Consider the following 11,718-nt stretch of genomic DNA (forward strand, 5'->3'; position numbering starts at 1 on the left):
TGGCCGGACTATTTGTCGAGTTTCGTACTCCAATTGAACCAATCTACACTAAAGCTGTTGATCTGCAAGCTGCACTCTCGAAACGAGATGGTTGGTCTGCGGACCGCGGCTAAAGGAAAAGTATACTTGTCCACAAGGACCGCTTCGATTGTCTTCGATGAACGTCTAAACCTGCTGTTCACTTGAAATGAGCCATACGAAACCAGGTCCGTGCTTTTGTTGTTCAAAAAGGCCCGGTGATTTCCAACGCTTGCTGATCACGACTGTGCCCTACTCACACTGCCATACTTGGCCTGCCACGCGAAGAAATACAGCAGGGTGCCAAGAGGCTGTCCCAAGACGCAAAATGTCACCCAAAAAAGTGAGTTTCCAATCGCTTTCCCAAGAGGGCTTTTGAATTTCTCAAATGGCGCGGTTAGAAGAATCAAAGGCAACTGGAAGAGCATTGCCATGAATGCAACCCCTGCTGATCGTTAGCTTGGTTCTGAAACTATAATACCATTCGAGCATACCGATCAAGTTATGTGTTGGAACTCCGACGAGAACTTCGTGCAGCACCGCAGAGACCGCAAAAACTACGGTGCCCGCCGCGGTCGAGCTCCAGCCCCGAGTAACCAGTGGCATATAAACGTGCCGCTTCATGAAAGTGTAAACCGGGCGATTCCAGGAGCGCCAGTACACGCCAAAACTCGGACTATTCCACCAGTCCGTGTAGAACTCACGGTCTCCAAATCTCATGATTTCAGCAAGTCCGTTGAGCAGTGACTGGAAGAGCGCATAAAATCCAGCCAGCCAGATGACCAAGGAGATAGTCGAAAGCTTCAGTCCTCGCTCCAGAATCGATCCAAAGTGCAGGACCGCAATTTTCTCGGTCGCGTTGCGAAGAAGCGGCGCAGCGTATTGAGCTGAGAGCAACCAGATCACCACCGCGAGACACACAAACTCGAACATGCGCTTTCCAACAAAAGACCATCGAACGCGAGGTGTTCGAGGGTACACCGGCTGGTAGACGAGTGTCGGCGCCAGCAAAAAGTAAGCCAGATTACCAAGAGTGATGTTTCGAGGATACGGGCAGGACTTGTAGAGTTCCGGGATCTCAAAGTCTGTCGAAGGCGAACCGAGCATGGCACGGCGCAGGTCGCGGTTCGTCAATGCATAGGAGTATGACTTGAGGGACACTATGATCACCTGGATCTGACAGAGCGTACCGATCCCAGGATGGTTGACATAGTAGTAGATAGCGTAGCTTGTCACGGCTAGCCCGAAGAAGCTGATGATAGAATGCAGCAGCGCGATAACAAACCAAAGCCTCTTTGACTCGTTCAAAACCTTGTCTGTCTTCTTCGCTCGACCGATCACCCGTACAGCATGTCTTGACGCGGCTAGCTCGATGAAATACGAACATAGCAGCTGACAAGGAACCAGGCCAAAGAATATCGCCCCAATCACGACGTCTTGCTTGCGGTAGTCGTGACACTTGATGCAGATCAATACACCATACTAGGCGGAAGTTAGCTCCGCATGCAAAGATTACGGCAAACCCTCACCTTGAGGAAATTTTCGATAACCAGTCGAAGATTCATAGCAACTAAACATAGTGTTAGTCAAGATGCCTAGACATTCCGGATAGTTGCTTTACCTAGCACAACAACCGTGAGATTCCTAAACCCGATGAAGCTTGGGGTAGTGGTGGAATCTCGGCTGAGGCATGAGTGCCGCACTTGCGAGTGTATAGCTACAACATGCCGATATGTCGCGATTCTCCCGACCGCGGAATTCTTTGGCCCTTTGTCGGAGCTCTGAGGGGACGTGCGATGCGTTCCGTTGGGAGAACGGGTCGTATCGGCATTAGCCCGGGAGCCATTCGTCACGCACGGAGGCGACGAAGGGGCTTCAACGATATTCACCATCGCAATTTCAGTTGTAAATGGAATCAAAATAAAAGGTTAAGTCGAATAAATGGTTAATATCCCAAAACTTCAAACAACTGTTATCAATAGCTGTCAAGGGAGCTGAGGGGCCGAATCTTCCCACTCAGCCCTGTGCGATCTTGAGTGGAGAGGGACTCAGAACATTGGATAAGGATAATGACAGAGGCAAGATCTTTTACGATCTGTTGATGCCAGAAGAAAGCCAAGCGTGCTATGGTAGGCAGCCGCCTAGAACAGAGTTGAGGAATGACAGGAGGGAGTGAGAGCAAGCGAGCAGGGCGGCGGGGTTATCAAGAGGCGCATCGCCGCAAAAGTTGAGCAAGGGCCTCGACTAAGGGACAGGGGAGGAGAGAGCCGTTGCTCGACCGTGCATGGCGTTAGCTGGAACGCAGCGACTGAGAGCTCACGTTGGCGAACCTGGAACTTGGAACAGTCGGTGATGTTACGTCGGCCGCTAGAGTTAGTGTTCTGCCAGCTCTGGCCCGGCCCAATCACGTCGTCCGCCAATCCACGCGACGCACTGCTCAAAGTCAGTCGTCCCTTTGTCCAGAGTTCCAGACGCCTTCCACAACCTTGTGGATATCGCTGCTTCTTATCTCACAGCTGGGCTTGAGAGTGATTCTAGCCCGCTTGCCTTGTATTTTCGCCGCTCCGTCTGTCTTATTCCGGTCATGGTCGCGGAGTTCGCTGATTGCTTTCCTTAACTTGCGCCTCCAGCTGCGGCCTGGCTTGTCGCGATGGCATATTACGATGACGCCGGAAACGATGGACAGCCTTTCGGAAGGCAAGGTGGAATTGCAGGACCTCGCCGACCGAGTACGTTCTTTACACCTATTACCGAGCCCTTTCCCTCTTCACGGCAGCAGCTAAAAGCTTCTAGGACTCGTGACGGATTACGGCTCGTCAATGGTACGATGGATGCACAACCGGCGACCGAAATACAAGGGCGGACACCGGATGGAGCTTGAGAGACCAAGCGCAAGCTACACGGTTGATGTAAGTACCGACGCCGTTGAGGTGGGTTGCATGGCTTACGTTTTCTTGTCTAGATGCTCCCTCCCCTCGCACGCGTGCATTCGCCGGTAGACTCAATCCCCGTCCGACATCTACACCAATCGATTGGAAAGTCGAAGAAACCGATTACAGTCATCAGATGGACACCAGAGGGAAGGCGTCTCTTGACGGGCGGACATACTGGAGAGTTTATGCTATGGAACGGAACGGCTTTCAATTTCGAAACTGTCATGGACGTATGTTGAATTGATGTTCGGAACAAGGTGCAATGCTGAATAACTCCAGGCACACTACGATCAATTACAAGCAGGTGTTACGTCGTTAGCGTGGTCACATAGCAACGACTGGCTGATTTCAGGAGGCCAAAAGGGCGATGTGAAATACTGGAGGCCGAACTTCAACAACGTTGAGACGATAGATGACGCGCATCACGATGCTGTACGAGATTTGGCATGGTCGCCGAGCGACTCGAAATTTCTCTCCGCCTCCGACGACACGACACTGAAGATCTACGATTTCACAGCGAGAACATGCGATACTGTCCTGACTGGCCACAATTGGGACGTGAAATCGTGCGATTGGCACCCAACGAAAGGTCTGCTCGTTTCCGGGTCGAAAGATCACCAAGTCAAATTCTGGGACCCGCGAACATCAATCTGCTTGACGACACTTCACAGCCACAAAAACACCGTGACGGCGACGAAGTTTTCGCGGGTGAACAGCAACCTCCTTGCTACCTCCTCACGCGACCAGACGGCACGCGTATTTGATCTTCGCATGATGCGGGATATCTGCATTCTCCGTGGCCACGAAAAACCGATTTCTACGCTAACATGGCACCCTATCCATTCTTCTCTTATCTCTACAGGCAGCGAAGACGGATCATTATACCATTACTTGCTTGATGAGCCTAATTTGCCAGCGGGCCAGATGCCAACCCTTGCTCCATATGACAGTCCGGATCCAGCAAACACGCCCGCTCAGGTAATCTACCCGGCCCACCGAGTACAATACGCCCACAGTGCGACCATTTGGACCCTTGATTGGCACCCTCTCGGTCACATTCTTGCGTCCGGATCCAAAGACAACTTTACCCGTTTCTGGTCGCGCGCTCGACCCGGCGAGACCAGCTACTTGAAGGATAAGTTCCACATTGGGGAGGAAGCCGCCGAAGCTCAGGGGACATGGAACCGGAACTTCGGTAGAAGACAAATGCGAGAAGAGGAGGAGCAGGAGTTACAAGACGAAGCAGACAGCCTCGTCGATCAAAGGAAGACCCCCGGAGGTCTTCCTGGTATCCAGAGCGCGCCTCAATCAGACGGACCAGGTTCATTACTCCCAGGTATCGGCGGGGCACAACCTCCGCCGCCGCCCGGACTGGCTGCGTCTATGGGCCAGCTACCGCCAAACGCGTTTCCGCCGAATCCTGGATTCCCTGGGTTCCCCTTTGCGCCTCCCATGTCCGCCGCTCCTCCCATGTCGGCAACTCCGCCTGTGAACGTGGACCTCGCCGAGCTCCAGAAGCAGCTCGCTGCGCAGGGTATCACACTGCCGCCCGGATTCCCTCACCACTTTACTCCTATGCCGCCGCAGGCTGGCGGTGGAGGTCTGCCCGGCTTACAGGGTGGCTATCCCCCTGATAACAACTATGGTCGGTGATGAGAAGTAATACAGTTTGCGGCTGAGATCTGGGTGTGGGCGCATACGTTTATATTTGTCGGGCCGATGGTTTGACATTGCTGAAGGGTGTGGTCGTATATTCGAGTGTAACATACCATGTGGCGCGGTTATCTGTCCCCGAATCATGGATGGAGTTGCATATTCGGCGCAATTTTCGGAACAATATACTTAAAGATAGCTCAGAACGTCGATATCCATAATATTACTGACTGTCTTTTTATGCTTTCAACATAAAACCGCCTGAACATGAAGGCCAGGTGTAGATATCCCCCCGAAAAACAAGCCAACCACTGCAAAACGAGGAAAAACGCAGTGCAGATTGAAGAAGGTTAAAAAAAGTCAACTCTGCATCAAGGTGGGTACGTCTAGCTGAGCGACTTCCACGGTGGTGTGCGATGGGCGTTGTTTTCCTGGCTTTGAGGGCCGGGCGAACCGCGGGCTGGGAGCTGAGCCCCATAGTCACCTCCGAGTCGATTGCTCGATGTGACAAAGCCAATGAAGGTGAAAGACTCGTCCGTCGGATTCAGTACTGTCCATAGTTCCAGAGGAAGCGTGACGAGGGCGATTGTGCTTCGGCTCTCAAACATGGATTCAATCTTTATTTCCGCACTGAGTACCGCAGCCGGAATGTTCTGTGTCAACCAATTTTTCCAAGCCTGTAAATTCGGCCTATCGTCGGAGAGATGCACAGATATGAGGACTTTTATCCTCGCTTTGTGTTGAAATGGTCTTGGATGAGGTGCGCTCTTCAGGTGCTGCAGAGAGTTTTTGTAGGACAATACTTGGCGCGTTCTTTCCCATCACATGCAACGGACTTGTGCTAACATTGTGCTGGCTCGAGTTTCGGTACAAAATGGCAAACAAGTTAGCCATCGTGCACTGTTGGCCGTCCAGATCTTGCAGTGTATCTATCAGTGCTCGGGTGAACGAGAACCTCCAATTGTCCCCGGCAGTTTGCTCGAGGCCGGAGACACACATAAGCTCCGGGCCATCGTACAAAGCACCTGAGCCCGCAGAGCCGCAACCAAAGAGATAGCATATATCCCCTTCGCCCATTTCACAAGCTCTTCTCACCCGATTCCAATCTAGGGTTGGACCAGCCAAAGATCCATCGGAATGTGTTCTACCACTTTCATTTTCTACGTGTTAGCTTTCAGTGTTTTATCTTCTCGGTGTTGGACCTGTGCAGACATACCCAAAGTACCAGTTTTCGTCGGTTGGCCCGGCCGGAGAGGCATGCCCGGAATAGACGCAGATGCGCAGCGTGCGCTTGTCGTTGTATTCCACAGTCCAGTTTGCCAGCTTGCTATTTAGGTATATCATTGGTTTGGCCTTTGGAATGGTGTAGGATTCAACATTGAAGCCATAGATGTTCTTAAACACGTCCAGTAGTTCTTGCTCCAAGGGCACTACGTTCAAATCATCGTTGAACCAGTGAAGCGCCAAAACGGAGACTTTATCATATGGCTGTTCATTCTCGGTGGGAATGCACCTGATTAAAGCATTCTGCAGATTCCCCGCAAACTCCTTGAGACGTTTGGTTGGTTTGTGGATTCGAAACGCGTCCTTCGGCTTCGAGGAACGGGTCGTATTGCTAGGTCTACTCCGTAGAGAGCCGATGGTGGGAAGATTAGACTTAGTCAAAATTGATGAAGAGAGGGTGACGGGTATGTGTTGATTCGGGCGCAGTAGAGGTAGGCTTCAGAGAAATTCAGTCAAGTGGTAGAAAGACGGTGTGAGAAATAAGTGAAAATAAACTGAGGTAAAAGTTTGGTTATCAAGTAACACATGGATGGAAGCATGAAAAGTTTTAGACAAGGTTGTGGACAATGTGTTCGAAGACCATCACAATAAGTCATTGATTGACTCAGACTCAAACCTTGTCTGATCACTCAATCAAACGCTATCCAAGGTGAATGGTGTCTTCCCACAACATTCTGTTGTTGATTTTGACTTGCTATTCAGCCCGTGGGCGGCCCAAGGATTTGGAATCGTGTTCTGTATGCCGGGTGATATGTCTATCATTATTGTCCGACCTGGTTCCAGACACCTCGATTGGTCAGAAGGTGAGACGATGGAAACCTTGGTTGACTCCAGTAGTGTGGTCATATCTTGTATTCGGTTTAGACTATTGGCCATCATGGCGGATGGAAGCCTAGTGAATGTGTTGCCGGATGTAATGTCCTCAGTAAGGCCTACTACCAACATTCTGACAGCCTGCCAGGGTCAGGTATTAGTCGATATGAAATAGGCTACAAAATCTCACGCTGTACTCATAGCCCCCCAGGTATTGGAAAGCTCGAAAGGATCAAGACTAGAATGTTCACGCCGCCCCATATGATAGGAATCCACGTAGACATCCGAAAGTTTCCCGCTTCGTACACGGAGCCAATCCTGAAATTATCAGCACCAATTCGCATTCAAATCACTTCCAACTCCAGGACCACCACTCACAAAAGCCCAACAAGACTCCCAGCAAGAAGCGCTTCCAGGCCTCCCGTGACGGCATAGACTATAGGCACTGCTAAACAAATCCGCCAATTTCGACCCTGCAGGGCGAGCGCACAAGCAGCAACAGCCAGGTAACAGGACATATAGAATATCAGCGTCCAGTATAATGTGAAACGCCATATGTCTTGAGTATGGTAGAGATAAAACGCGACATTGCTGCGGCCGGGGAAGGGATCATAGAGCGATGGAAACGGAGGAGTCACATAGTTGATTGGCACGCGATTATTGGCCATATCCGATTCGCGAGAATGGCGTCTGTTAAGGAGAAAGCCGATAATGTAGAGCGGTCGGAGACACCATGATATCGGGCTTGATGATGGCCTGGCGGAGCTTCGGAGCTTGTTGTTAAGGACTGGCCTGAGGATAGCTTTCCGTTGATGTGGTGGAGCAGGGAAAGAGCCTGTTTGCACTGTTTGCGCAACCCCAGACTAACCTCGGCAGGTGATCCGTCCGCGGTAACTGTCCGCTGATAGCAACGCGCGGTTGATGCTCCTTTGCATTCACCCAACTACTTTGTCCATGCCATCGTTTCCTTTCTTATAGAACTTGCTTTTCATTATGGCGACAGAGCGCTCTTTGGGCGCTCTTCTACGATCGCTTCAATCCCCGTCTGACGCCCAAGATGGCTTGAGGTACACCTCCGATAAGCACCTCGGTTCATCGAATGCGACTGCTAACTTCAGAATCCTAGTTTGCTACCAACCGCAACGAGCCTGCTCTCTGTCCTCAAGAATCCACTTAATATCACCTTGCTTGCCTCACAGCTGCTGGCAGCCCCGGCAATATGGGACCAATCGGTCGATCTCCACTCCTGCCGGAGAATAATCAGTGTATTCAACACAGCTGCCATGGCTATCCTCCAGAGTGAGGAATCGCGGGATCCCCGGATACCTTACGGGGGTAAAAAGCTGGATCGTGAACAATGGGTCAAAGCGGTTGTCAGCGGGGCCGATGAGAAGTCGCCGCGGTGGAGACATCTCCTCCTCATTGGGGGGGTTCTGCTGGGCTTCGAAGGACAGGACAGACAGGGGTTGCCGTGGAACGTTCGGAAGAAGCTCGAGTCTGCCCTTGTGACAGCTGCGCAGCTCTCCTTGGAGGAATTGACCTCGCAGGACGGACTTGATGGTCATTGTATTACGATGGTGCTGAACTACTCGTTTGAGCTCTTATCTGACCTCGAGAGGAGCCGGCTGAACTACGACAGATTGTTGCCAGTCATGACTCAGGCAACATATCTCTCTCCGGAGGGGCTACAAAGCGCCTATTTTCTTGGTACTGTCGACGAAGACATTGTGCAGACACCTGCAAAGCGATTTGCGTGGCCTCAGCAATCACCTACTTTCCAGCGAATAACAGCGGTCTCTTCAAGTCCACTCATATCTGCGCTAGGTCCGCTGTCTCGATTGATAGCCCACGCCGTCGAAAACGTGCGAGATCCGGGTCTCGTCGCACGATCAGTTGATCAGATCGCAGACTTTGTCCGGACATTGGTGGTACAATGGCGTCAGAATAAACTATCAGAAGTTGACAGGGCGGAGGAGGGTGAGTTCCTGGATCCCGAGTCGTTGAAGAACACAATTCCTGGACTCTGGAAACTACTCCGCAGTTGCCTGTACTCCATCGTGATTGTGCTTCGGGCGGTCCTTGGGAGAGTGATCAATGACAGTGCACTAGCCTCGGACAAGAGTAAGTGCAGCTCCATTATGTATGAGGACGCCTCGTTTCTAACGCTGGTTAGGCGCACCATACATCTCGATGCAAACCCTCCACATTCTCCGCAACCTTTACTTTATCTCGTCCCGCGTCGGCTCAAATTCATCTTCCCAGCACAAGTTCGTCACGCTAGCGGCCGTCGACATCCTTGCCCATTACCCTGACTTGACCGAGAACTTCCTGAAAAGCATCAAGCCAAGCGAACTCGGTCAGATTCCCAGTCACCCGCTTGATCGATGTCTCGACCTATTCTTTCTCAATACATCCGAACTCTTCACCACCGTCGTTTCACCACAATTTAGCGAGGACCTATTAATACAGGCTGCACTACCCTACCTTCCAGCCGGCGGAAACAACCACCTCCTCGAAATCTTCGAAGCCGCTCACAGCTTGGCGCTCGCCGTATTCGCTATACCGAACAACGCATCTGTTGCTGCCAAGCACGTCCCTTTCTATCTGGACAACCTCTTCGCTGTAAGTCTTAATCGCTACTTACTTCAAAATCCCATACTAATCAAGCTCAGGTCTTTCCCGAAAACCTCTCCGGTCGCCAATTCCGCCTCGCCTTCAAAACCGTCCTACAAGTCACCGCTCCCCCATCCCCGATCGCAAACCGCCAACCCCTCCTCCCATCAATCCTTCTCGAAGTACTCTACGACCGAGCCCTAACCGCTTCCACCACAGCACTCCCACCAGCCGCGCAAGGCACAACAGGGCCCGACATGGGGAAAACTGTCCCGCTCTCCGAACAATCCTTTCTCACACTAGCACTAATAGACAGTCTGTGCTTCCTGCGCGTGGAAGATCTAGAGGAGTGGCTTCCTCTGACTGCGAACCTCATCAATGCAATTCCGGCGCCGGAGATGCGGAAAGTCTGTGTCGAACGGTTCTGGGACGCCTTGAGTAATGGGGAGATGGATGTTGAGCGAGCGTATTATTGCGTAACGTGGTGGAGTACCAAGGGCGGGAGAGATCTCATTTTGTTTGGGCCTGAGAGTGCGGAGGGTGAGGAGCAGGGGGCATATATGACTGGAGCGGTTGGAGGGGTTGCGCCGGAGAGTAAGCTTTGAAACACCTAACCATGTATTGTTGGTTGGATTTTCGCTTTAAGCGCGTTTGATTCGATACCACTAAGCTTCGCGACGGCATGTTGCATCTTCGACAATGTGTTGAAACTAGATAGATAGTCTAGATCGGGCACTGCATAAAAATCTATACTGTACATAGCAATTGACGAAATCGAATTCTCACTCAGAGCATCACGGAATACCAGGGATCCCAACCCAGGTGCTCTTCCGGTACGCGACATATTCATCTCCGAAGAAAGCGATCAAAAAGCGTTCCTCCCCTAAACACCCGTTAGCCCAACGAACAGCAAGAAAAGACGAGAAATGAAAGGAACACTCACTCCGAATCCGACTATTGAAGAAATTCCATAGTACAACCGCATACCCCGCGAAACAAACCACATTCCCCAATACCAACTGCGTGCCCAACCCCCACCAAAAGAACCCAAAGTAACTCGGGTGCCGCAGCACCGCATAAACCCCATGCTTGACAAGCGTATGTCCGTCCTTCCGCTCAACCTGCACGGTATGGTTGAAGTTACTCCCCGCCTGCGCCATCGCAAGCGTCCTAACCACCTGACCAACTCCCATAAGCGCCAGTCCGACGACAACCTGCACCTTGACGCCGCATACCGGGCCCGTAGACTCAAAGTACGAGTCGCGCGGCCAGAAGTAGTAGGCGACGGCGCACTCGAGCGCGGCGGAGGTGTGCGCGACGTTGTATGCCCAGCCGTTGGAGGAGAGGAGGAAGGCGGAGATTGCCGCGTGGCGCGTGTTATAGGCGGCTGTGACGTAGTATTCGAGGAAATGGAAGAGGGCGAGCGCGGCTAGGAAGAACGGGAGGCGCCAGAGGTAGTGCGGGTTCTCGAAGAGGTTGCTGAGGTCGAGGAGGGAGATGGTAAGCGAGAGGGAGAGGCCGAGTGTTGTGCCGATGAGAAAGGCGCGGAGGGAGATTCCGGAGAGGGACTTTTTGCCGTTGGGGTAGATTGAGGTATCGATGGAGGGAATTTGGGGCGCGTTTGGCGATGAAATTGGGGATTGAGATTGCGAGTTTGAGCTCGAGTTTGCCGGAGGGGTCCAGGTTGTGTATGTGGCTTCTGTTGCTGAAGCGTTGGGAGAGTTGTCGGACGCCATGATGCTTTTTTTCTTTCTCATGGGCAATTTGGCGATGATTGTGGGCGGGAGAGAAAGTGAGGCAGGATTCGATCACGGATAGATCATGGTAGACGAAGAGTCTTAAGGATTGGCGACGGGAGCAGAGGAAAGAAGTCCTGCTGGGATTGGGAAAAAACAATCAGGAGGACAATCGGAGCCGGATGGCGGAGCTCGAGAGAACAATATCAAGTGGGTCCCGTATACTAATTGTTGGAGCCTCAGGAACCCACGCGCTTTCTTTGTCTTCGCCCACTTAGCCTACTAGTAGTCAGAACCAGATTTCTTCGAGGCGCTCTCTTGTTGATTCCTATATCGCGACTCGAGAGTCTTGATATAAGACACTTTGTCTGCGACGCGAAGACAACAGTAGTTTCTCCATACAATAGTCTAAAAATAGGGGAACGAGCCATACCTAAACTGGGCAAGGTCAACGGTTCCTCCATTATATATAGACGATCAGCAAGCTCTCCAACTTCACATTCCCCGCTTCTGTATACTCACCTCTTATCAATAAACATGCCTGACACCGAGAAAGACAAGATGCTCCGGGGCGAACTTTATCATGCCTTTACCCCGGAGCTAACCGCCGAAAGAGCTCGCTGCCGACATGCCTGTACCCGGTTCAACAATGCCGGCGAGGTCTCACG

General features: G+C 51.8%; 6 protein-coding genes across 6 annotated transcripts; 2 read left to right on the forward strand and 4 right to left on the reverse strand.

Moving 5' to 3' along the window:
- Window positions 1-27: 27 nt before the first annotated feature.
- Window positions 28-2,343, reverse strand: BJX68DRAFT_244726 (putative diacylglycerol O-acyltransferase (DgaT)). The gene is made up of 4 exons (XM_071041366.1): window positions 1,640-2,343; window positions 1,548-1,588; window positions 513-1,500; window positions 28-463 (listed from the first exon to the last, which is right to left on the reverse strand). The coding sequence occupies exons 1-4, from the start codon at window positions 1,908-1,910 to the stop codon at window positions 258-260; spliced, it is 1,506 nt and encodes a 501-aa protein (XP_070895102.1). The 5' UTR covers window positions 1,911-2,343; the 3' UTR covers window positions 28-257.
- Window positions 2,344-2,449: 106 nt separating this feature from the next.
- Window positions 2,450-4,723, forward strand: BJX68DRAFT_167289 (WD40 repeat domain-containing protein). The gene is made up of 4 exons (XM_071036985.1): window positions 2,450-2,747; window positions 2,812-2,927; window positions 2,981-3,181; window positions 3,231-4,723. Exons 1-4 carry the CDS (start codon window positions 2,669-2,671, stop codon window positions 4,602-4,604), a joined length of 1,770 nt encoding a protein of 589 aa, XP_070895103.1. The 5' UTR covers window positions 2,450-2,668; the 3' UTR covers window positions 4,605-4,723.
- Window positions 4,724-4,990: 267 nt separating this feature from the next.
- Window positions 4,991-6,833, reverse strand: BJX68DRAFT_257766 (uncharacterized protein; the record flags this gene model as incomplete). Its single annotated transcript, XM_071043401.1, has 4 exons — window positions 4,991-5,337; window positions 5,408-5,754; window positions 5,821-6,219; window positions 6,676-6,833. The coding sequence occupies 4 exons, from the start codon at window positions 6,831-6,833 to the stop codon at window positions 4,991-4,993; spliced, it is 1,251 nt and encodes a 416-aa protein (XP_070895104.1).
- Window positions 6,834-6,954: 121 nt separating this feature from the next.
- Window positions 6,955-7,492, reverse strand: BJX68DRAFT_167281 (uncharacterized protein). Its single transcript, XM_071036984.1, has one exon. The coding sequence runs from the start codon at window positions 7,367-7,369 to the stop codon at window positions 7,076-7,078; it is 294 nt and encodes a 97-aa protein (XP_070895105.1). The 5' UTR covers window positions 7,370-7,492; the 3' UTR covers window positions 6,955-7,075.
- Window positions 7,493-7,644: 152 nt separating this feature from the next.
- On the forward strand, window positions 7,645-10,014 carry pex8 (putative peroxisomal membrane protein Pex17). Its single transcript, XM_071036986.1, has 4 exons — window positions 7,645-7,768; window positions 7,828-8,822; window positions 8,875-9,323; window positions 9,374-10,014. Exons 1-4 carry the CDS (start codon window positions 7,695-7,697, stop codon window positions 9,917-9,919), a joined length of 2,064 nt encoding a protein of 687 aa, XP_070895106.1. The 5' UTR covers window positions 7,645-7,694; the 3' UTR covers window positions 9,920-10,014.
- A 94-nt stretch (window positions 10,015-10,108) lies between these two features.
- BJX68DRAFT_270659 (protein-S-isoprenylcysteine carboxyl O-methyltransferase) lies at window positions 10,109-11,050 on the reverse strand (the record flags this gene model as incomplete). Its single annotated transcript, XM_071046730.1, has 2 exons — window positions 10,109-10,197; window positions 10,258-11,050. The coding sequence occupies 2 exons, from the start codon at window positions 11,048-11,050 to the stop codon at window positions 10,109-10,111; spliced, it is 882 nt and encodes a 293-aa protein (XP_070895107.1).
- Window positions 11,051-11,718: the final 668 nt, after the last annotated feature.

Source organism: Aspergillus pseudodeflectus (assembly GCF_044049435.1).
Source record: "Aspergillus pseudodeflectus strain CBS 756.74 chromosome Unknown BJX68scaffold_51, whole genome shotgun sequence".
Taxonomy (NCBI): Eukaryota; Fungi; Ascomycota; class Eurotiomycetes; order Eurotiales; family Aspergillaceae; genus Aspergillus; species Aspergillus pseudodeflectus.

Coding starts and splice junctions, on each gene's coding strand:
- BJX68DRAFT_244726 (XM_071041366.1), bottom strand. CDS start 1,910: ATGGTGAATATCGTTGAAGCCCCTTCGTCGCCTCCGTGCGTGACGAAT. Junction 1,501..1,547: donor TTATCGAAAATTTCCTCAAG/GTGAGGGTTTGC, acceptor ACTTCCGCCTAG/TATGGTGTATTGATCTGCAT. Junction 464..512: donor TCCAACACATAACTTGATCG/GTATGCTCGAAT, acceptor AACGATCAGCAG/GGGTTGCATTCATGGCAATG.
- BJX68DRAFT_167289 (XM_071036985.1), top strand. CDS start 2,669: ATGGCATATTACGATGACGCCGGAAACGATGGACAGCCTTTCGGAAGG. Junction 2,928..2,980: donor GCGCAAGCTACACGGTTGAT/GTAAGTACCGAC, acceptor TTTCTTGTCTAG/ATGCTCCCTCCCCTCGCACG. Junction 3,182..3,230: donor ATTTCGAAACTGTCATGGAC/GTATGTTGAATT, acceptor GAATAACTCCAG/GCACACTACGATCAATTACA.
- BJX68DRAFT_167281 (XM_071036984.1), bottom strand. CDS start 7,369: ATGGCCAATAATCGCGTGCCAATCAACTATGTGACTCCTCCGTTTCCA.
- pex8 (XM_071036986.1), top strand. CDS start 7,695: ATGGCGACAGAGCGCTCTTTGGGCGCTCTTCTACGATCGCTTCAATCC. Junction 7,769..7,827: donor GACGCCCAAGATGGCTTGAG/GTACACCTCCGA, acceptor TCAGAATCCTAG/TTTGCTACCAACCGCAACGA. Junction 8,823..8,874: donor TGCACTAGCCTCGGACAAGA/GTAAGTGCAGCT, acceptor AACGCTGGTTAG/GCGCACCATACATCTCGATG.